General features: G+C 46.3%; 2 protein-coding genes across 11 annotated transcripts in view; one reads left to right on the forward strand and one right to left on the reverse strand.

Moving 5' to 3' along the window:
* Positions 1–24,211, forward strand: part of LOC135910349 (acid-sensing ion channel 2-like) — a 134,889-nt gene that overhangs the window by 60,754 nt on the left and 49,924 nt on the right. The window lies entirely within an intron of this gene.
* CSN1b (COP9 signalosome subunit 1b) overlaps positions 50–24,211 on the reverse strand; it is a 34,248-nt gene continuing 10,086 nt past the window's right edge. For 4 of the 9 annotated variants that reach the window (XM_065442397.2, XM_065442396.2, XM_065442395.2 and 1 more), the window contains exons 6-14: positions 23,825–23,902; positions 23,183–23,323; positions 22,007–22,101; positions 20,689–20,794; positions 18,311–18,391; positions 15,963–16,100; positions 7,607–7,693; positions 4,798–4,845; positions 50–375 (exon numbers count right to left, since the gene is read on the reverse strand). In XM_065442397.2, coding sequence (XP_065298469.1) covers positions 301–375; positions 4,798–4,845; positions 7,607–7,693; positions 15,963–16,100; positions 18,311–18,391; positions 20,689–20,794; positions 22,007–22,101; positions 23,183–23,323; positions 23,825–23,902 — 849 coding nt within the window. In that variant the 3' untranslated portion in view covers positions 50–300. Of the gene's footprint in view, positions 463–2,027; positions 2,201–2,999; positions 3,016–4,797; positions 4,846–7,606; positions 7,694–15,962; positions 16,101–18,310; positions 18,392–20,688; positions 20,795–22,006; positions 22,102–23,182; positions 23,324–23,824; positions 23,903–24,211 lie in introns of those variants that run through there. The other 5 variants (XM_065442399.2, XM_065442401.2, XM_065442402.2 and 2 more) reach the window with 5 other exon arrangements.

Below are 24,211 nucleotides of genomic sequence, written 5' to 3' on the forward strand. Positions count from 1 at the left end.
CCAACCCCGCTAGTAAAATCTGCCACAGAAAAACATGGTCTCTACAATATGCTGCTGTAAAATTTTATTACAATGCAGAAGTGCGCCTTGCAAATAAACAAAAAATTTGGCAATGAAGGCAGCAGCAGAATCTTCTTCCGGGAGACACTTCAAATCTAAAAGAAAAACAAAAAGAGAGAAAGAGACACGCATGCACGCACACGCAAAAAAAGAAGGTGGGGAGGTGCATCGAAGAGGGAGAGAGAGAGAGAAACAACTGGGGCGCACAGTCAGTGCCAGGAGCTTGGCTGGCATCCCCGGCTAGTTGCGAGCCGCGGTGCAGTTGCACGACACCATGGAGATGTCTGCGCCCTGCGAGCCTTCTCGGGGCAAGCTCTGCGCAAAACCCGGCGCGACACCTCGGTTCAGACAACGGGACTTTGCTCATCGCATGTGCTGCGGGGTAGCATGAGAGCCAGCAAGCTGCATTACCGAAAACCAACCGGGCACACAACGTCAAGAGGGCACGTCGTCACCTCCGTAAGCGGGCACAGAACAAAAAGACACACACGAGAAGAAGTCAAACGGGGCCCCTCTCTCTCTGTTTTTTTCTTCATCTTTTTTTTATTGTTAGGCGGTTCGTGGCTATAGCTCGCACGCATCCTGGGACAGGAAGCAGAACACAAAACAAAGCAGAAACGTGGCTGGCTGACAATCAAGCTTTTGTAGATTTTATTTTTCTAATGTTGTTATAGTGAAATTGCATGCGACATGAAAATACCTTGGATGTGTCCGATATTCTTTGTAAGCATGTATTCGTTACGCGCTGGACATAGGCAAGAAACAAACTATGCTATATCCAACGATTCCTTATTTCCATGGTCATGATAGTGAAGCCTTTTCTGTATATGTCCCATGCTTATTTGTATCTAACTTTCAAAAAGTACTCGCCGATTTAATGTCGAGTCCAAATTTGATACAAAAGAGACATGAAACTTGCGTACTAGAATCACGTCTGACTATAAGGGCATTTCTTTTTCATTGAAAGGATTTCACCTTATCAAGACATCTAGACGGCGGCTGGCTGTTTGGTGAATGTTACATCGTGAACGCAAGTGTCCACTGACCAGACCATGTGGACACATGTGCTCTGGTCAATGTGACCAAACATTCCATGCTCAATGTAATCATACATTTTGTTATGTATTCTTACTACAATCTTTCAACGTTGAGGAGTCATTCTATGCAAAGGACAATTTGACTGAACTAGACACAATAAAAATTGGGTTTGACTGTAATTGTTAGATGGGCATCACATCCTTTCCAATTTGTCATGTTTAATTTTAGGCTGTACCACTGCAATATACATAAAGACCAGTTAGTGGAAGAGTGTTGGCCACCCTAGATTCTTGGGCATACATTCGTAAATGGCTTAGTGGAGTGACAATGGGGAGTAGAAATGCTCAAGATTAAACCAAGGCTGCCTTTTGTGCCTTGTAGTAGATGTTCTGGCACACACTTGCAAGCTTCACAAGAGCATGTGGCTGGCGCAAGTCACATCGCCTTTCATTTAATCAGTATTCTTAAGCACAGTCCAACTACTTCAATACAACTTTCGAACCTAGAGCTTGAGCCAGAAAATAAAGTTTGAAAGAAATGTAACAAGTTTCTCAATTTTTTAGCTATCACATAGCCTCTGGAAAACAATGGTAAGCTTGTCAAAGTTACACGCGAAAATTACACAGCACAACAGAACAGGATGAGTATCTTATCTGAAAATTTTGTTCCATCTCTAGTCACTGTGCATGGTCTCCCACATTCAAATTTTAAAAATCTAGCGCAAGCTAGAGAAGCCCATGCAAGTCATCTGCACATTACAAGAACCCTCTGGTAAAAGTCCACTTGTCACGCAGCACCTGCCAGTTGGCATTCCCCCCCTCCCCCCTCTTCCAACCTGTCGAACCACCAAAATTTTGCAGCACCTAACCCTGGCCGAGATGCTGCAGCGTAAGTGGCCAGAGAAGAGTACCACAATTTGTGCACCGGAATACACATCGAGGTCCGAGATTTTAAGAATGCAGTAACGATGAACAGACAGGTTCCCAATAAAGAAAATATTGGTTAGTAGTTTAGTGCCCTTCAGCAGCCAATGTTATATTTTGAACATGCAAAGGATGCGATGAAATCTGGGAAGTCATTTGGTACTTGCGCATTGCTTAAGCTGTACATATATATAGAAAAGAGAGAAAACTTGTTTTCAGTTTAAATTCCTGCCAAGAACATTCTGAACGTGATGCATAAAGGACCAATGCAGATTCTGAAGGTGAAGCAAGCAGCATGGTTTTTATTACTGACAATTCGATTTAAAAAGCGTAAACAGGAGAAGCCCAATTGCTGGCATGCAATTAACCTATTCATCCACCGTGCTTATATTTCTTTAGGGTTAACATTATGGAGCCTCAAGCCTCTTCATATTACCTGGCGTTTGTTTTGGTAGCGCGCTACACCTATCGGAAAGAAACACAAAGGTCTACAAGCTGTTAATCATGGAATTGGATTAAAAGATTGTTTTCAAGGAAGTCCTAAAAAGCGTATTCGCAGAGGTGAATGTAACAAAACCGAGAGACTTCAAGCTACGCTTCAAGATGCAATGCTTCCAAATGCCACAAAAAAGAAATAAAGCACATTGTGCTAGTATAAGAAATTATATAATTAAGAATCTAGCCATCATATCAGTATATGCAAATACAAGTTAGAAAGGACCGCACAAACAAGATTAATTCTTTATGAAATATTTCTTCAGCTTCTGATTGCACTGTACTATTAGACAAATGTGTAGCTAACACTAAAGAAAAATACCATGCAGGCACTACACACATTCAAATAATCAAGTCGTCAGAAATATTTTGAACTCTAGAATGTCACAGCAGCCACATGTTTATCAAAAATCTTACCCAGTACAAACGCAAGTGAATATCAAAGGTTCATGTGCCAAGAAAAGCACCCGAGCGTCTACTTACAAGACAGCGGGCCTACCTGGTTGAAAGAAAGCGTGCTTCTTGAGTACCAAACATGGGTTTTGTTTTGACAGCTCTCCAAAAGAATGAAAACTTGGAACATTTTCCATCAGACATGATCTATCTCCTGGCCATTGAAATAATGCCCAGCCAATGAAGGACCAACTATTTAAAAAACCAAATCCAATACACTTTTATAACAGGTGAAAAAAACTCTTTGCGAGACAGGAGAGGATTCCTGACATCAAGCTAAAATTTGCAAGAGCCTGCTTGAAACTTCACTGAGATGACCTACAAGCATTTCATGCTTCACATTTTTAAAGTCTTGAATGTCTTTTGTCCTGGCGGAGTTGTTCTCGAACAGTTTTGCACAAGCCTATTTTGTCCATTGTCACTGTGGCTGACGACAACCTAAGAGTGCAATGGAAAGCATTACTGTTCAACCTCAAGAGAATTTGCATGATGCACTAACCAAATTATGTTAATGAATTTCTATGATTTCATGGCAGAGGTGAACTGCCGTCTCTCAGGAACCATGCTTTGAAGCATGAGGGCAGGAGTAATGTGGTTCTGTGGGTTTAACTTATACCAAATTCTTCGATCGTCAATGGGTACAAGTTACATCATGAATGCTTTCCCCAAGATAGACTTGTAGATCTCCTTAATACATGCTTTAGATAAAAACATTCTCAATATAGTTAAACGATTAAAAGGTTATTAAAAAGACAGGGATAGAACATAACCACTGCTTTGTATGTACCAACTAATAAGCAATGGCTATCCACTATACAGAAACATTACTGGTTGAGAGGCTTCAATGCCAGAAATACAGTAAAACCTCATTCACACGTTTTAGGAAAAAAAAAATTGTGAGAAAAACGTATTAACTGAGAAAACGTATGACTCGAAGTCGTTAAAGAAGTTGGCTGACTCAACTGTAGTTAGCATCTATTTCATGCTAAGTGTTGTGTGAATCGTCGCAGCATGAAACTCCGATGTGCGCAAATATTTGCACACCTCAAATTTGGCCAGAGTCAGCAGCTTCTTCAGGCGGTAAGCTTAAACATGCTCGCTTGGCGCACGGCCCGAGACGCTGTCGCACGGCCCTGAGCGGCCTAAGTGTGCTGTCCTTTTTCTATTGCGCAGTTTCTGAAACAAAATCGAGCTGGCGGTCTTCGCCAGAGTACGATGTCACCAAAGCGAAACATCATTGTCACTTTGCGTCACCTGTAGCAGCGAATGGCAGCACGCTTGGGTTATCATCTTTTAGAGCGGGCAGTATGCTTTCAATGGTGCTGCGCCATGTGCACTGTGACAAGGGTGGAGATAGCTGTGAATGTGGCTGGTACCAGAAGATGTGAAGATTTGCTGGTACCAGAACATGGGAAACAGTGTGCCACATGACGACGGGTAGGCAAGTACTGCGAATAAGTTGCTGCGGCGGGTGGCTACTGTTCTCTATCGCACGTGCCTCGCACCATGTTTTGTTTACACGGAATTTAGCAGCCCAGAAATTGTTTCATACAGTTGCAGTTTCATACAATGGGCAAAAAGAAAGATAACAAAATAAAAAGAACCATAACTGTATTGGGTAATTTTTTGTGTTATCGATTGCGAATGTTGGCCCTGAAATGTTGTACGAAACGGGACCATATCAACGAGGTTTTACTGTATTGCAATTCTATTAAGTGTCTAAATCATCAAGAGAGGCATCACATTTAGCACGCCATAAACAAGGCATCAGCAGAGATGCCTGCTCAAGTGACTTGACTACATAACAAAGCACTTAAGCGAGCCTTACCTTAACGTGTATCTGATTCTTGAGCATTGCAGACCTCAGTACCAGTGCCTGAAAGAGAATGTTCGGAACACCCATTTCAAGCACTGCATGTAGACAATAGAAAAACGAAACGAATGTGATAACGTTTTTCAAGTAAGTTCTCAAGAGAACACATTAGTCCTGCAACATTACCAGCAAGGAACTGCAATGTAAGGCCACATAATAAATATGGAAACGCAGAGGGCCCCTTCATAGTGAACTTTTAAAGGTATACTAAAGTGCAACTAAATAAAGTATAGCAGACTTCCCTTAATTTGACTCTAACAATTGAATTTTTGGGTTAATTAGATCCCGACTAAAGGTCCCGGTAGGCATCTCTACATTTCTATGGACCCAAACTAGTTATTTAGATCCTGAAATTAACCTTCATCGGATAATTCGAACTCTACTGGTCAGCATGCACATGCCTGACCCCAGTGGTGGCCCCAGCGATGACCCCAGTGGCAACTCCAATAGCGGCAGCACCTGTATTGGCGGTGCTTAGGGTACAGCGCATGCGTCAAACCGACGTTATCTCCCACCAAAAACACCCACTTTTGGCCTGCTCCAAGAAGATTTTAAAGCAAAAAACATGGGGTCACAATTAAATTATTACAGCATTCACCTAATTCTAACGAGTGCCTTCTTTTCCAAAAAAAATCTGCCAGGAAATTGCCTGCATGGTGCAATTTGATACGAGACCACAGCCACATTGGCGACATTTTGAACAGCATACCGCCAGGGCCTGCCTAGCCAGCATGACATCACCATTGCCATCACAAGGTGACGACCATGGATGGCGACAGAACAAGTTTTCACAGAGCATGCCAATGACAACGAGCCGCTTTCAATCTGATTACGAAAGCACAGTCAATCAATGCGTTATGCTACAAATTAAGCTAGCGACAACAAATAGCGTCACATGTTCTTGTTGTTCCAGAGAACTGCCTGCGCTGCAGAATAAACTAGCTAAGTGGCTAGCTTAGGCGTGGGCCACCGTCCCACCTGCGATTGTTCCGGAGTTGCAAGATAAATGCAATACAGTAAACCTTCGTTCCCTCGAACTCTGATAGTATCTCAAGATATCAGCCAAGTCGAAATCTTTTCTCAGTTTGGCATCAACTCTACATATTTTTCGCCGTTTATATAGAAATGCTTTAGCACCGTACTCCACATATATCAAAACCTCAACTTCGAAATGTCGCGAAAAACTCATTAAGACATTGCAGCTGCTCACTTTGTGCACAGCTGCGACATCGTCAAAATATGACAGCACTGCAAGTTTGTAGCGAATTGCGCTTCATTCTATGACACTCTTATCCTCCACCGTTCGTGGCTGGCAGCGATCTCATTGATAATGGGAGCGTAGTGTCGCTCTCACTCCCCACGATGCCCGAGAATGTAGACGGGAGCTCCGTAACATGGAGGCTCACGTATGCGCGGGGCATCGTCACCTTGCGTAATCGCTTTTGTCTCAGTTCCTATGTTTACGCATCTGCGCACTATGCCATGTCACGCATTAAGCAATTAGCGTACAGATATGACGCAATCGTTGCCATAAGCCACTGCACCGAATTTAAGATATGTTTTTGGAATTTTATAAATTCAGGGCTGCGATTTGGTAGTGATGGCTTTTCCGCTGCCATTTCTCATTGTGCTTCTTCAATGGTCATAGAGATACTCCATCTGCGTTATCGGTAGGATAAGCCAGCTGATTATGGTGGATGAAAGCGTGGCATATGATTGAACAGAAGGCACGGCTACTATATCGCAACCCTGGGGTGGCCAATTACTTTATTGGGATACAAGCGATATTTCACGTGACTAGTCTTTGCACAAATCGGTGCCTATGTGCAACACCGTTTTTTTGGCTCCATGCGAGGGTCGCTGTTGCCTTTGGAGGCTAGATGTGTAGGGTGCCAAGTCGCACAATATCTGGCAAAACGATCTACCGAAAATACCACTCCTGGTATATTGAGCTTCTATCGATAAATTTAGCGGCTACTGGTGCCCGTTTTGAAAGGCTCTACGTGGTCTATGCGCGGCCAGGCGCTTACATTTTGGGGAATTATTTCGAAACTCCACTTATCTCGAAAATTTCCCTGGTTATTACAACTTCGAGTTAACAGGGTTTTACTGTATCATATGCACTATGGACCGTATGGAGGACAAAGCATTCTTGGTCTTCATAGGCAGCGATAAATTACTGCCCGAGAGTGATAACGATGGACAGTGTGTTGGGAGACAAAAAAATCACTAAAGAAATGTATTCATCAATTCTGTAATTTTCATAATGCAAATTTGAGGATGCACCTGCCAGCGATAAATGAGCCTGAAACGATGCTTGATTGAGTGAGAACATGTCACATTCATCCCAGCAAAGTTTCACTTGGTTACAGACCTCTGAGGTGCACATGACACGCAAATTGCTTGGAACAACAGGTGTTCCAAGCCAGTGCAAAGAGTAAATATAAATTGTTCTCACAAATAACAAGTGCTTCTGACAGTCTTTCTGTGTTATATATAAGAATCAACATCCTCCACTCTAGCAAAAAGTTCATCCACTCTTTTCCATCATAAGAGGCATCTGCAATTGTTTTTAAGGCCTGGAACTTCCCTATCACGCCAATGTAGAAGAGCTAGCATATTAAAGCTTTCACCATCAACTCACACAAAGACGATGTCTACAACAGCAGCTTCTGTCAATACTCAGCCAGGAGTTGCTTTAGTATAAAAGCAACCCGGTTAGGCTTATAGTAATAATTGTTAGGGGAAGTAAGAGATCCCTTACAGCTGTCCTGCGCTTGTAATCCTTGCCCATCGCAAGTGCCCGTTCAAAGGTGGTGCTCCTCTGGTCAATGTCCTTGGCGTACAGTATCTGTGGAGCAACAGAAATCAGTGCATGTCAAATCATGGCAATCCCGAAATGTACATGTTAATGGTGCTGAGCAAGGCACGGTAGACTTGCGTTAATTCGACTCCGATTAATTAGAGCCCAACCGCAGGCCTCAGACCGTGCCCATACATTGCTATGGAACCAAACTTGCATTATTTCGTAATGAAATTAGCCTTCGCTGCATAATTAGAACTGAACTGCATCATTATGTACGTGCTCAAGCTCAATGGTAACCACAGTGGCGACTCCAGTGGTGGCAGCGCCTGTTGTTATTTTGAGTCTTACTTGCCAAAACCATGATATTGTTACGTAGAAAGACGCAGACGACAAGCTATGTACAAATATATTTACAAGGAAAATACGCTGCGCTTGGCCAAGAGGCAACAGCGCGCGCTAGCTTCTAAATCGTCGTCTTCGTCTTCTTCCTGCTCAGCTCTTCGTCAGTGGGAGCATACCCCGTAGCACTACCCCCGGCGGCAAAAGCGCTGTCCCGGAGCGACTAAAGGCTGGACTCTGAAGCAGTGTAGTAGCTCTTGAGCCTACTGACGTGCACGACATCACTAGACGCCAGAGTAGATGACGAGGTTGAGCTCACAGGAGCAATTTCATAAGTCACAGGCGTCACCTGGCGCAGCACGCGGTAGGGTCCTGTGTATCGCGAAAGGAGCTTTTGTGAAAGTCCGACGTGACGAGAGGGCGACCACAAGAGCACGAGCGCACCAGGCGAAAACTGCACGTCACGGTGGCGGGCGTTGTACTGACGCTGCTGAGTGGTTTGCAAGTCCGTCAGTCGAGCACGGGCAAGCTGGCGTGCATGGTCGGCGAGAGCGATGGCGTCGCGCGCATACTCGCTTGTTGAGATCGAAGCAGGAGGAAGTGCCGTGTCAAGGGGCAAGGTCGGTTCGCGACCGTAGAGCAGATAAAAGGGAGAAAATCCGGCGGTGTCGTGCCGGGAAGAATTATAAGCGAATGTGACGTAAGGAAGCGCAATGTCCCAGTCGCGGTGGTCCTTGGAAACATACTTTGACAGCATATCGGTAAGAGTACGGTTTAACCGCTCTGTCAGGCCATTGGTTTGAGGATGGTATGAGGTAGTCAGCTTGTGTTGAGTGGAGCAGGAACGTACAATGTCGGCGATAACTTTCGAGAGGAAGTTACGACCACGGTCAGTGAGCAGCTGTCGCGGGGCGCCATGAAGTAAGATAATGTCCCGCAAGAGAAAGTCCGCGACGTCAGTGGCGCAACTGGTAGGGAGAGCCCGCGTGATAGCGTATCGGGTGGCGTAGTCAGTTGCGACGGCTACCCATTTGTTCCCAGAGGATGACGTGGGAAAGGGACCGAGGAGGTCTAATCCAACACGAAAGAACGGTTCCACAGGGACAGCGATCGGCTGGAGATGACCGGCAGGTAGCACCTGAGGTGTTTTCCGACGCTGGCAGGTATCACAGGCAGCAACATAGTGTCGGACAGAGCGAGCGAGACCAGGCCAATAGAAGCGGCGGCGGACGCGGTCGTACGTGCGGGTTACGCCGAGATGTCCTGCAGTAGGTGCGTCATGCATCTCAAAGAGCACAGTCTGTCGTAGATGTTTTGGCACGACAAGAAGAAGATCAGATCCGTCAGGGAGGAAGTTCCTTCGGTACAGAATGCCGCCCTGGAGGACATATCGGCGAACGGATGCGTCGGTAGGTGTAGAGCGCAGACGCTCGATGAGTACTCGCAGCGATAGGTCTCGGTACTGCTCATCGGCGATGTTAACGAAGGCAGACACAGAGAAAATGCCGTCGGCAGTACTACTGTCGGCGTCGTCAGGCTCGTCTACCGGGTAGCGAGACAGGCAGTCAGCGTCCTTGTGTAGTCGGCCAGATTTGTAGGTGACAGAGAACGAATATTCTTGGAGGCGTAGGGCCCAGCGACCAAGTCTTCCTGAAGGGTCTTTCAATGAGCATAACCAACAAAGCGCGTGATGGTCTGTGATAACAGAAAAGGGTCGGCCATATAAGTATGGGCGGAACTTCGCAACCGCCCAAACTAGGGCCAGACACTCACGCTCAGTGATGGAATAGTTTGGCTCCGCGGGTGAGAGGAGCCTGCTGGCGTAAGCGATAACACGGTCGTTGCCGCGCTGGCGTTGTGCCAGAACTGCGCCAATTCCGTGACCGCTGGCATCAGTACGAACTTCGGTAGGCGCAGACGGATCGAAATGGGCCAGAACGGGAGGCGTTGTGAGAACGTCGATTAGATGCGAGAATGCAGAGGCCTCGTTAACGCCCCAGTGGAAAGGGGCGTCTTTTTTCAAAAGCTCGGTTAGTGGTCGTGCTATGGCCGCGAAATTTTTCACAAAACGGCGGAAGTAGGAACAAAGGCCGATGAAGCTGCGCACATCCTTGACACACTTCGGAACAGGAAAGTGCGTAACAGCATGGATCTTGCCTGGGTCCGGTTGCACTCCGTTCGCGTCAACGAGATGCCCAAGGACGGTAATCTGGCGACGGCCGAATTGGCACTTCGATGCGTTCAGTTGCAGACCGGCGCGACGAAAAACGTCCAGGACTGCCGAGAGGCGCTCGAGGTGCGTAGCGAACGTTGGGGAGAATACTATGACGTCGTCCAAGTAGCACAGGCATGTGGACCATTTGAAACCGTGAAGAAGGGAGTCCATCATGCGTTCAAAAGTGGCAGGAGCGTTACATAGACCAAACGGCATTACTTTGAATTGATAAAGACCGTCCGGAGTTACAAAAGCAGTCTTCTCGCGGTCGAGATCGTCCACAGCAATCTGCCAGTAGCCGGAGCGGAGGTCAATAGAAGAGAAGTAGCGAGCACCATGGAGGCAGTCAAGGGCGTCATCGATCCGAGGTAGGGGATACACGTCCTTTTTGGTAACCCTGTTAAGGTGCCGATAATCCACGCAAAAGCGCCATGAACCATCCTTCTTTTTTACCAGTACAACCGGTGACGCCCATGGGCTACATGACGGTTCTATGATGTTATTGGCAAGCATTTTGCGAACTTCAGCGTGAATAACTTGACGCTCAACCGGTGACACTCGATACGGGCGGCGATGAATAGGAGGGGCATCGCCGGTATTAATGCGATGTTTAACAGTTGTAGTTTGGGCCAAAGGACGATCGTTAAAGTCAAAAATATTGTTGTAGGAAAGCAGAACGCGGTAGAGCTCACGAGCGTGCTCGGACGGCATGTCGGGCGCAATCATTTTCTGCAAGTCGGCGATGGTGCAAGTTGTCGACTGAGATGGTAGAGGAGGATCGGCTGAATTGCTGTCTACCTCAATAGATGCTATTGAGTGATCTTCGAATGAGCAAAGTTGGGCCAGAGACATCCCGCGTGGCAGCACTTGTGTCGTCAAGCCAAAATTGACCACTGGCAGGCAGACGCAATTAGCCGTAATAGATAAAACGGTATGAGGTACCGTGATCCCGTGTGTAAGGAGGACGTCTTGTAGAGGAGCCGCGATATAGTGACCGTCGGGCACTGGTGGGGATGACACTAGGTCAACGTAAGTCAGTGCCGTAGGTGGCAAGCGAACAAAGTCGACGGAACTGAGGCGACTGGGGTGTGGTTCAGCGGGATCCAGAACAGGCAGGTCAAGGCGGAGAGTACTGGCGGAACAATCAATGAGAGCAGAATGTGCGGAGAGGAAGTCTAAGCCGAGGATGATGTCGTGGGGACAGTGGGCGATGACTGTGAATAGCACGACTGTTGAGCGATCGGCGAAGGAGACGCGGGCGGCACACATACCAATTACGGGGGCTGTTCCGCCATCGGCGACACGGACAACAAGCGTCGTGGCGGGCGTGATTATTTTTTTCAGGCGGGTACGAAAGTCCGCGCTCATTACCGAAAAATGCGCCCCAGTGTCTATAAGAGCAGATACAGGAACACCGTCGACTTGCACGTCAAGAAGGTTCAGATGAGTGGGCAACGTCAGTGGAGGATTTGGTGGCGTAGGGAGCAATGCAGCGTCACCTCGAGGCGCTGCATCATTCAGTTTTCCGGCTGGGAGCGGCGTCCGAAGGGAGTCGGCGAAAAGGAGCGACGGGGCTGGGGAGAGCGAGATTGTCGTCCTTGGGGCGAAGGTGAACGAGAATAGGGGCGGTTCGGCGCAGGAGAGTCAGTGGCGGCATTATCGGAGCGTGCGGCATAAGGACGAGAAGGGCCACCCGAGGGGCGGGAATAGGCAGTATAAGCAGACCGGGTCGGGGAAGTCCAGCGACTTCGACAGTGCCGAGAAATGTGCCCGATGCGACGGCAGTGAAAACAAATGGGCTTGTCGTCAGCAGTGCGCCATTCAGCTGGGTTGCGGAAACGTGGTGGGTAAGACGATGCGGGACGGGGCGGAATCGAAGAAGCCGGATGGGTATCAGGGTGATGGGCCGAGCAGATGGTGTGAAGGCCCATGTTTTCGAACTCCTGGCGGACAACTGCCTGGATCAGGGAAACCGTGACTGCCGGTGCGTTGGTGGGGCTGGAGTCGAAGCAGCCGGATAGACGGCCTCAATCTCACGCCGAACGATCTTGGTAATATCGCCGGTGGTGTTGGGACGAGGAGCGTCGGCACAGGAAGAAGTCGCTGGGGTGTTGGGCAGACGGGCAAACTGCTGATCGATACGTCTGCTTTTAGCGAGTTCCAGGCGGCGGCACTCTTTGAGAACAGCATCCACCGTCGCGACGTTGTTGAATACGAGCAAGTTGAAGGCGTCATCGGCAATGCCTTTGAGGATGTGGGATACCTTGTCCGACTCAGGCATGTGTGCATCAACTTTGCGGCACAGAGCCAGGACGTCCTGAATGTACGTGACATAGGGCTCTGTTGACGTCTGCACACGGCCGGAAAGCGCCTTCTGCGCGGCAAGTTTGTGACCGTAGGGGTTGCCGAACAAGTCTCGGAGCTTTTGCTTGAACGAATCCCAACTGGTGAGCTCCTCTTCGTGCGTCCGAAACCAAACTCGAGGTGTGCCACCGAGGTAAAAGACTACGTTGGCGAGCATGATAGTGGGGTCCCACCGGTTATTGCGGCTGACGTGTTCGTAAAGGCTGAGCCAGTCCTCGACGTCTTCCCCATCTTTTGCCGAGAATACGCCAGGATCACGGGGAGCGGAGAGGGTGATGTAGGTCGTCGAAGTGGCAGCAGGTGTCGGAGCCGGTGGAGTCGGGTTGGCGTCGCCGGGAGCCATGAAGGTAGGCTCGACGTACCGGCCACTGCGAAGCTCCGTGACGAGGTACAGGGAACGTCCACCTCCACCAAATATGTTACGTAGAAAGACGCAGACGACAAGCTATGTACAAATATATTTACAAGGAAAATACGCTGCGCTTGGCCAAGAGGCAACAGCCCGCGCTAGCTTCTAAATCGTCGTCTTCGTCTTCTTCCTGCTCAGCTCTTCGTCAGTGGGAGCATACCCCGTAGCAATATGATTATGAGGCACACCATAGCGAAGGGACTATGGATTAATTTTGACCACCTGGGGCTTTTTAATGTGCACGCAATGCACAGTACATGGGGCGTTTTTGCATTTCGCTGCCATAGAAATGCAGCCACCGTGGCCGGGATTCAATCTTGCGCCCTGCAGCGCAATCACTGCCAAAGCCACTAGACGATCATGGCTGGGGCAGCGTCGGTCGTGGCGGCGCTCAGGATTTAGCGAATGCATCAAACACACGTCATCTCCCATTAAAGATGCCCATTTTAGGCCTGCCACAAGAAGGTTTTAAAGCAAGACGATAGCTCACAGTTAATTATTACATCATTTACGTATTTCCAATGCATGCCTGTTCTTCAAAGAAAATTTGTTCAAGAACTGCTTGGCCAGTGCAATGTCATATGAAACCAAAACGGAGTTTGTGGCATTTGCAGCAGCATACTGTGAAAGCCAGCCTAGGCAGTGTCATTGCCATTGCCATCGCAAGATGGTGACCATGGATGCTGACGGAAAGCGTTCTTGCACAGCATGATCACGATGGCAGCTTGCCACTTTCAGTCCTATTACGAAAGCGCATTCTATGGATAAGTTACTTGAAGTGCTGAGCTAGCGGCAACAAGTCGCACCAGATGTTCTTGGCGTTCCAGAGGACGGCATTCGTTGGAGGACAAATTAGTGAAGTAGTTAGTCTAGGCGTGGGCCACCACTGCGTTTGCTATTATGGCAGATTCGTTTGATAAATGCAAGACATCCAACCCACTATGGACCGTACGGAGGATGACATGATGTGGTTCCGAATTGAAAGTGATAAAGTGTTGTCTGAGAGTGATGACGATGAACATCAAGTAACAAAACTGCCATTTTCTTTTTCCATTCTGTGAAGGTAAAGTTGCTTTAGTCTTTTTCTTATTACAGTAGAACCCACTTATAATGATATTCAAGTGCCACGAAAATTCCGTTGTTATAACCGATCACTTTTATAATCAGGTTGCATGAGAAAAAAAAATGGGGATGGTATAACTGTTCCAAGAAAACCACAATGGCAGGGGTTGAGAAGGATGGTGGTTTGAGGAGTGCAGTCTTCCCATGCTAGCAAGGGGAAAGTGTGGATGGGTAGGTTGGTGCATTACCTTCCTGTTTACCTGCTTCCTGCATGCTCCAATCGTGTGTTGTTAAAGGAGCTCTAATGTCATTCTTACATTAATCCTACGCTTTTAAACCCTAAAGGAAGCTTGGGAGTTCAATTTGAGTTCACGTTAGGATCAGTGCAAATACTGCCAAACGTATCAGCGGTCTGTTTTGGTGTTTTTTTCTGCCTGTTTAATTTGAGTGGCAAGATAACTTGACCAATCTCATCAGTCCTGTCAGGATCGAGTTGACGACAGCTGACAATACATAGTTAACAATCAGTCACCGCCAAGCTACAGTGATGATCATATTACAAGAAAAGTATGAAATCCCAGCACATATTATACAGATAAACCTTGATGTAAGGAAATTTAATATACTGAAGTTCTCAACATAACAAAGTATAACTTTTTATAACTTGTACATTGAACACAATGTATTTAGAACCTCAATATAACGAAGTGCGTTTATACACGATTTCAATATATAACGAAATTTCACAGCCGCCATGAAGGAATGCCGATACAATAAGTAGAAACTTCAGCAGATGCAGACAGTCAAATGGTTGAATTCCAAACAGCTCCTTGCGAACACACCTCTCAAATCACACAACCAAGAGTGACCACCGAAGCAAAGCAGCGTGTTGTTCTGGTATAAAGTCCCAATTGTAATAAGATCATATTGTGTCCCGTGTGATGCATGGTTTGGGTGCCAGTGAGAGCGTGCGAGGATGGGCCAAGAAGGTTGATGGCTTGAGGAGTGCAGCCTTCCCATGCAAGCAAGGGGAGAATGGGGACAGGTCGGTTGGTGCACGTCTTCTTTTTTTTTTCACATGGCACATCTCATTTCCATCAGAGCGGCGGCCAAAATTGAACCCAGCTGTCAATGTATTTACGTCTCTATTGTTATAATGAAACAGCGCAAAAAATTGGCAATATGTTCATATGTTGCTAATTATGTAGAAACAGAATAACTAGTATGGTCATTAGTTTCTAGTTTCTGGTCATTAACAGTGTTCTACATTTAGGATTGCTTCACGCTCAACTGCGAAGGCACCGGCATAACGCGTCGTAAAATAGACATCAGCAGAAACGCGCAATTTCTACGGCGCTTGTTGTCAGCCCACCCAAAATTGCGCAGATCGCCGCAACTACGTGCCGATGCAACCAATGTGGCTGAACCCAGTCACGGAGCGACTGAAATCGCCGTGTCACTGAGTGAAACTCACGTCACGTGACACAGCCTTTTCACGTCAGCATCATCCTACTGCGGGCGATGCTATCAGCCATGGGGCAGGGTGGATGTGAAAGCATGGCTTCGTATCATACTGCCGACATGAAGATATATCTGACTTGACATCCAATCGTATCGTTCGTCGCCAACACAAACAAAACGATTTTTTTTCCGATTGGATGATTTACCGAAGTCAAATGTCACCCTGCCATTGCTGATGCACTGTTGGTAGACTTGCTTGCAATTAGCACCTTTCTTTTATAAATTCGAGTCTGCAATTTTCGGTCCCCCTAAACTGCATTCTTGCAATTCATCCTCAGTCGCTGACAGCAATTGGGTGAGTTGAAGTGCAATACACGATGTAAGCAGCAATGCAACGATATGCACACATAACCAGTAGAAGAAAGATAGGTCAGACAACGTAATGAGACAAAGATGTACTTTACCTTATTGTGAGAGTCTATGCGCGCCTGAATCTGTCCGTCGAGAATCAGCTGCATCAACTCCTCCTCGAGGGGACCTATGGTTGTGTTAAACGCCTGCGCCATCTTCGTCATGTCGGCCGACAAGTATGGGCTGAAATACTGCATGCAAAGAAACACACACATAAGATTTCATTTATTTCAGTCATGTGTTTCATAATAAAGCATGATACACGCACCATATTTACCTGATTCTAATGTGAACCTTTCTACCAACAGAGTAGGTTTCAAAATATTGTGCATGTTACGAATGCATGTGAAGCCGAAACAGCTGTCCACAGCATTGGAGGCAACCTGCTGTCAGGGCCAGTGTCATCGTGACCACATTTTCACATAGGCTGGCAATGACAATGAGCAGCTTTCATTAGTGACAATAGAGCTCTGTTATGCATTACAGTAAAAGCTCATTAATTCGACACCCGTTAATTTGGAAATTCTGATAATTTGGATGGCTCTACAGTGATAGCAACGCCGGCAAAGCGGCAGAAGTACGAAGCCAAGAACTTGGCGACTAAGGTGGAAATTTTGCAGGCTTTGAAGAATGGCGAATTGCGGCAGCACGTTATGACCAAGTACAACGCGAAGCGGAGAGCACGTCGGGAACGTACGTGAAAAATAAACAACAGATTCTTCAAGCCTTTGAAAGCGAGAAGTTTCATGCACCAAGAAAGCAGTTGCAAAACCACAGCTCATCCCAAGCTCGAAGAAGCTTTGCTCCAGTGGGTTACTGACCGTTGCAACGCACATCTGCCTTTGAGCGGACCTCTCATCATGGCACAAGGTGAGAAGTACGCTGCAATGATGAACATTGAATCATTCAGAGCTTCAGAAGGGTGGTTCACGAGGTTTCGGGAGAGACATGAACTCATCTTCAAAAGTGTGTGTGGCGAAAAGGCTAGCGTTGACGAAAGCATGACCACCCAGTGGAAAAATGTGAAGCTGCTTGAGCACATTGCCGCATATGAACCAAGTGATGTGTTCAATGCAGACGACACTGCTCTATTATTCAGAGCTCTGCCTGACAAGACAGCGACTTTCACAGGGGACCCGTGCATTGGTGGCAAGAAATGCAAGCAAAGGATAACTGTGCTTCTTGCCGCCAATATGACGGGCATGAAGCGCTTTCTACTTGTCATTGGGAAGGCGCATAAACCACGTTGTTTTAAAAACATCAAAAGCCTTCCTGTCGAGTACAGAGTGAACAGGAAGGCTTGGATGACCTCAAACGTTTTTCGAGGCTGGCTGCAGCTGTTAGACCGGCACTTCACGTCTAAGGACTGCAAGATAATTATGTTTGTTGACAACTGCAGTGCACATAACTGTACAGTCGAACTGAAGAGCGTCAAGGTAGTTTTTTTGCTGCCTAACACCACATGTGCCCTTCAGCCAATGGACCAGGGTATCATTCACTACGTGAAGTCGGAGTACCGAAAGCACCTGCTACAGTGAATGATCTCATGCTCAGAAGTTAGAAAGCTGTGTGAAGTGGACTTACTTGGTGCAGTGCACATCGCCCGTGTGCGAAAAAATACACCTCCACAAGTCATTGCCAAATGTTTTCGGCACACTAGTTTTGTGAGGCCTGAGCATACATCAGTAGACGACGAGGTGTCAGCCGAGTCCACCGATGATGACTGCCCGACATTCGATGCTGTCCTTCCCACAGATGTGACTTTTCAGGACTACATCGCGATTGATGATTGTGTTGCCACAACTGGCCTCCTGACCGATGAAGAAATTATTAATGATGTCTCTGGTGCCCGTCAAGACTATGATTCGGACGCAAAGTCATGCGAGGAGGTGCAGCCGTGACTTCAGCGCACCTCACGAGAACTCACGGAGGCACTTTTGATATTGGACGAAGTTTGCCTGAGCACTTCCGACAGTTTGCGTGCTGTTGGCCACTTGGAAGAGTTAAAAAAAATTGTGATGTCAGCCGGAATCTGCATGAAAAAGCAGACGACTATTGCAAAATACTTCAGTAAATAAAGGTATGCTTCTCCGACTTGCTTTTAATGTTGTTTTTCCTGTTCATTCATTAATTCGGCATCTGGATAATTTGGACATTTTTCCTGGTCCCGTGAGATCCAAATTAACGAGCTTTCACTGTATTGGGATTCCTAAGGTGCATGTTGAACTATTCAAGTCATTAGTTGAGGCATGGGCGACCGTACCATGATCATATATTTTCTTTCCTGCGTTCCTCCTCCTCCTAGAGACTTTTGTCCCTGATCCCCTTTCCTATGCAGCGAAGCATACAGACTCCTTCATACATATCAATTCATTAATAAGAAGTTTTCTCTCTCTCTCACCTGAATGAGAGCTCTGTTCCGGATCTGGGTGTACAGAGTGTTGACATGCGAGGCCAGGTACACGTCCAAGAGGAGATTGTCCTGCAGAAATACAAATTTGCCCTTGCACATTGCTACGGACAACAAATGTGTACGTTGCAACAAGGGAGGGATACTTTGCAGCAAGCGACCAATACGCTGCAACAAACTACCAAAGTTTGCAGTGAGATTTATGAGCAACCGAGCTTGCATATTGGGAGAACATGTGCACACAACAGCAGACAAAGAGTTGGCAAAGCACCCGAACAGGTGTCAGAGATATGGTTCACTAAATAGGGGAAAAGCTGTTGCTACAAGCCATTTTTGCAACGCTAATATGAAAAATATTATGCTACAACAAGCATTTGTATGAAGCATGCATGTATGGACAATGTGTAAAGTTCGTTGCATATATTTTACAGGAAGATCGGATGGTTGCATTAAAAATTTTCATGTAAAATTTACGGCGTGTGAAAGAACGCATTTGCAGGCACCTGAACTAGAAGGCGCCATAGTACTGAGAAAGGCTCGGGATTGCGTTGATTGCACATCTTGTCTGAATCGCATCTCGTTGTCCACGTGCCTTCGCAGAGTAGCAACATGGCAGCATCCTAGCAGTTGCTCATTTGAATGAATGGGTGCTAAGGGGAGTTTTTCCTCTAGAGTTGGTCATATTGACTCTATGAGTAACATGCACCAGTTAGAACCTACTGGGAACAGAGCGCAGGGATACATCTATTTCAGGGCCGGCAAGGATGCATAATCGCCGGTTCTCTTTAGTCAGCATTGCCGCAACAGAAACGTGTTATGTGGTGAAGCATACGCAAAACCTTGCAACGAGGCAGTATAGCGCAACATGGAAAGGGGCCACCGTCATGGAACGTCGTACATGTCCATTAATTATGCATGCGCAGTCTCCGATCACAGTATGAGCGCCGAAACGTCTAATAACTATGCTGGCAGCCATTGAGAGCTGCTTCCAACATTCCTGTAGTAATTTACACCCTTCCCTCACTGTTACATTTCCTCCACTGTTGTTTTATTTCCGGGATACTCAAGATACCCAGGAAGATCGTCGAGGTGTCAACCTTGAAATAAGAAAGGCACGCAGCTCGCTGCTGCTAAGCAGGGCTTGAAACAAGTGCGCCAGTGATTCAAATCCACAGAAACCAATAGGAGCACTCCCTGAGTGCCACATGACTGCAGAAATGAATTGGAATGGTAGTTTTTCTATTTCGCACTAATCTTTAATGCTTGTATTCGTGTACGAACAGATATGGTGCTGTGGCTATCTGAAGAGCCGGTCTCTCATGTTCGTGGCCATACCGAGGTGGCCATGCTGTGTCAATGGAAAGCCACAAGATCAGTGGTGCAATAGCACACTTCCCAAAGCCCTATTACAAAGACAACACACTAAAACGAAACTTTCTCGAACTTTGTTGTGCATTTACAGCATGAGATGGAGGAAGTCTTATGATCGCCGGGAAAAAAATCACTTGAAAAAATTTAAAACTCTGACCCAAGTCGGCCTTTTATTGCCGCCGTCCCCCCTTCATTTCCAGATTTCCTTACGTGTTGGGTGAAGCGAATTTCTTGCCCCGTCCTGAGAGATTTGTATCTTCAAGATCCTGCTGTATATGCCTAGCAATGCAAAAGGATGAGCTCCATGTATGAAAGGGCCAGGTGCGCGAGACAAGAGCTTTAAATGCTCATCGCTTATTGCATAATCACCTCAGAGTGTGCATGGTTCAAACCTGTTGAGGGCTACTTTAGCACTCCATTAATACCTCGTTGCGACATCCCCATATTTAAGCAAAAATGTTCAATGAACCAACCCACAACAGAGAGATTTAGAATAGCGTTCACAAGGAAACAAACAGTTTATGCATGTAAACAAATGGCATTGTTCTCACTGCACATGGTCTGCATGCTATTGGATCACTGTGGCTTACATATTTTATGTGTGAATTGTCCCTGTGGTTCTACTCTCGCTATCGCCGAGCATCAGATAGAGAATTTAGCTTTTTCTTTTTCTTTACTCACCCGAATCGCAAGTTACGAGTTGCAGGTGTGCCTAATTACTGAGACAGGTGGACGATTGTGACATCCACAGGCCTGGCAAGACAAGACGACATAGAAGCAGCAGGAGGTGTACTAATAGATTGTCTTGGCTTGGTTAGGTTTGACACGATGATCCAGATGGCACCCGGTCTCGTAACATTTTTTTTTTTACACATCTCTCCCATACGTTAAACTGCATGTTCCTAGTTAAGGGACACTATAGCGTCCTGCAGAAAGCCTTTGTTTACCATATGTTTAATAAGGCATCTAATGCTGTTCTGTCACATTGTGATGCTCACTTTGATTTCATTCAGCAGTGTCAGGCACGTGGCATACTTGGACTCGTAGAACTTGAAGATTATGTCCCTCAGCTGTGGCTCCAGCTCGAGGAATAACTTGAAAGAGCTGCGAGAACAGAGGCAAGGTGAAGTAAACATTTCAACATCACTGGCACAAGTTTTCTGCTCCATAACCCACATTCACTGGAACTTTCACTCTATGCTGCTAATGTTTGCATATAAAACAAGTGATGGTGCCTAACAAGGCAGACTACGAAAAATTTTGCGCGATTTACCCATTCTTGCAATGACTGACTGATTCATGGGGTCCTAAAGCAACACTGAAGTCATGAGAGGCTCTGGGTTGATCTTGTCCACCTGGGGTTCCTTACCATGCACCTAAACCTAAGTATGTAAACATGCAGTCAAACCCGTTTATAACAAGCTCGATAGTTCTGCAAAACGTGGTCGTTATATATCGGTAGCTTGTGATATATGCACTCGCCTTTAAATACGCTAAAAAAAATAACCGCCCTGAATCTGGCGTCAGCAGTTACAATTTGGCAGCACCTAGCTCCGAAAGCCAGATTTTCAGTGTCATTCTTGTTCCCGGTGCATTCGTGCGCCTAGCTGCCGATTTCTGTTAAGGACGTCCATCTAAAGAACGAAATGCGGCGGCGTATAACTGTTCCGAAAGAGTGCCCGGTCCTGATCGCCTGCGATTTCAAAACTTGCCGAAACACTATCTCGGTCTTCAGCGCACATGGAGCCATAATTTTAACAGGGGCATGTAGCACTACACAGTGCTATAAGCAGATTCTTAATTTGGCTTTTGTAAATTTTTAAAGTCTGGCTACTAACTGGACCACATGATAGCCATGCCTGGACACTGAACTTCAAATTGCTGCAAAATTAGCAATGCCTGCACAAAAACAAAGTACTATATTTGTGTTTTTTACACTTTGCAGTATCCAGCCATATGTCTTTATAAATATTCTGGCTGATACTCCACTTCCAATTGTTCCGATTAATAGGTGATTAATATTAGTTATATCTGGAACCACTCAGTCAATTGAAGAATTATATTTTTGAAATTAGCATGAAAAGCTCTGCCTGGGTGAGAATATTCATAAAATTTAGTTAAAAAAAGAAAGCTTCTATAGACCTCTTTCCTTCTTAAAGAATGCTCAAAGCTCAGAGAGCTTGTCTCCTTAACAGCACGCTGCCATCGAAATGTCAGCCTCACAGTTGCTCATGGGAATCATGGCATCATGCTCAGCCACAGAACTCGGAGACACCAGAGCGACACAGGCAGCGGGAGGGCAATTGTTAACCGTACCTGCTAGAGATGACGTTGCGCAAAAGTTCCTGGCGATCAAACGACGCCAGGGCACAGAGTCCGCCGTACATGGCAACATTGTTCGGGGACAGCATCTGAGGAAAAGGATAAACAAGAGCAAGAAATAAAGCCCCGTCAATGACAAATTTTTGCTCTTCACGGGCCAGTCTGAAACTCATCATGAGAAACAGCTTCCAGATGGCGAGATACAAATCTATAATCAGTCTGTGATGAAAGGGATGCGAGTGGCGTCTGTAACATCATGCAGCAAATACCATAAACGTTCAGAATCCAAAGAAATGCTTGATTCCTAGTTAATGTGACCACTCTAGATACATATAATTTCCGTTTAATCCATCCTAGATCAACGCGAATGTACAGCCACGGCTGGACGACCGCATGATTCGGTCGGCCATATCACAGTGCCACCTGCCAAAATGAACAACAGCCCAGGTGCCAAACATAGCTGCATTCAGCTCCGACTATTCAGGCCTTATGAACACAATCTCATCAGCCACGTTCTTGAGCGTGCCACTCTCTCTCTCCCAAGAATCTAACAAGCCTGAGTGAACTGAACTGCTCAAATTTCTCAATAAACTGAGGGAACCTCAAAATGCGCTTAGAGATAGAGATACAGGAAATTAGTTTAGAAAAGTGTTCTTCTAAAACTCTGTGGTCACTATGATGATGTAAAGCAGAATTTCTATTTATTGAATGTCACAGCGAAACACCAGCATCAGCGTTATGCAACGGATTTCAATGCACTTGGTTAATTTGGTTGAATGCGGCTGTGCAAGTTTTAAAAGCTTGCTAACTTCAGTCTTTGACTCCTTTAGAATGCAACACATGTCAAATTTAACAATAAAAAAATTAACTGTGCTCGAGCAGGCGCTGTCAAAAATCTACGACGTGACGGCAAGCTGGTTCAAGAACTTTCAAGGCATTGCCGCCATCCATCCTTCGCTCTGTCTTTTCTGGCTTGCCAAGTGTATTCTCGCAGTAAGGGGGGCTTTATTTTTGGGTAACGTACAAAGGCAAGTAACTAATTTACAGCTAAACTACTCGTTTCTCTCGTTACTATCCCTTTCAGGAATAGTTGATCAAAGCTCCTGGTTTCTCTTTCTAAGCAATCGAAGAGCACACGAACCTGCGCATGCCCGATTGCCCGCCACTTACGTCGGGAAAGTCGCAGTGGTCGAAGCTGGCCTGAAGGAAGTTCTTGGCGGCCGACTTGTACTTCTTGGTGGCCAGCTCGGCCAGTCCGGCTGCACACCGCAGCTTGGTCACTATGCTCTGGTGCGTGTCCTTGGCATGACCCTGGGAGGCAATTTGCATAATAGATGATTCAATGGTGACTTCTCCAGTGCTAATAGCAACCCAAGAACAAGCATGCAGCAGTATTTAGCAGTGGCTACTTTGAGGCGAGATTGTTGGGAGGGCCCTTCATCCTGCAGTGGACATAAAAAAGCTGAGGATGACGATGAAGGAAAAATGACAAGTCGGATTAAGCGGACAAGACGGATCGATGACATTCGGGGCTTGATTTATTGCTAGTAACAACCCAGTGAAGTCAGCAGACAACGATGCAAAGGAGGAAATTAACTGCCGTCATAATTAGCTCAGGTAGCTGCCTTTTACTTTTCTTGGCTTAGCTGTCTGTTGGCTTCCTTTAGACATATTGATGGATTACACATTGAGGCAGGTAGGCAGGCCACTGAACACCATGACAGCAGGCCTAGCACGCCAGAAGATGGCATAAAAGTGAATGAAATAAAGGAACGAATTTTTGAAAATTGAAACGCTGCAGTACAAACGTACGTCAGCAAATTCTGGCGTCGCTTCCGCCTTGTTGACGTACGTCAACACGTGGGACCAGTTCTGCAGGTAAATGCTGACCTGAAAAGCATAAAAAATAGGAAAAAATTGAAGACAGACGACAACAAGAAAGACAACGATGGCTCTCTTAGTAGCATTAACAGCCGTGCAGCAGATGCCAAAGGCAGCTATTCCACATCTTACAGCTGTCTCAAGTGCCTCCACGCCCACTCGATTTGCCATCTCGGCAAGCCTCTTGTGACAACGGATCACTGCTTTCGCTGTAATTATTTTAATTGCATATGGATGTGTGCAGTCGAGGAAAAAATTATTCTGCGAGTTACAATAAGCGTTCTTTTTAGTGCAATAGCATTCTATGGGGACATTAGC

Source organism: Dermacentor albipictus, chromosome 8 (genome assembly GCF_038994185.2).
Source record: "Dermacentor albipictus isolate Rhodes 1998 colony chromosome 8, USDA_Dalb.pri_finalv2, whole genome shotgun sequence".
Taxonomy (NCBI): Eukaryota; Metazoa; Arthropoda; class Arachnida; order Ixodida; family Ixodidae; genus Dermacentor; species Dermacentor albipictus.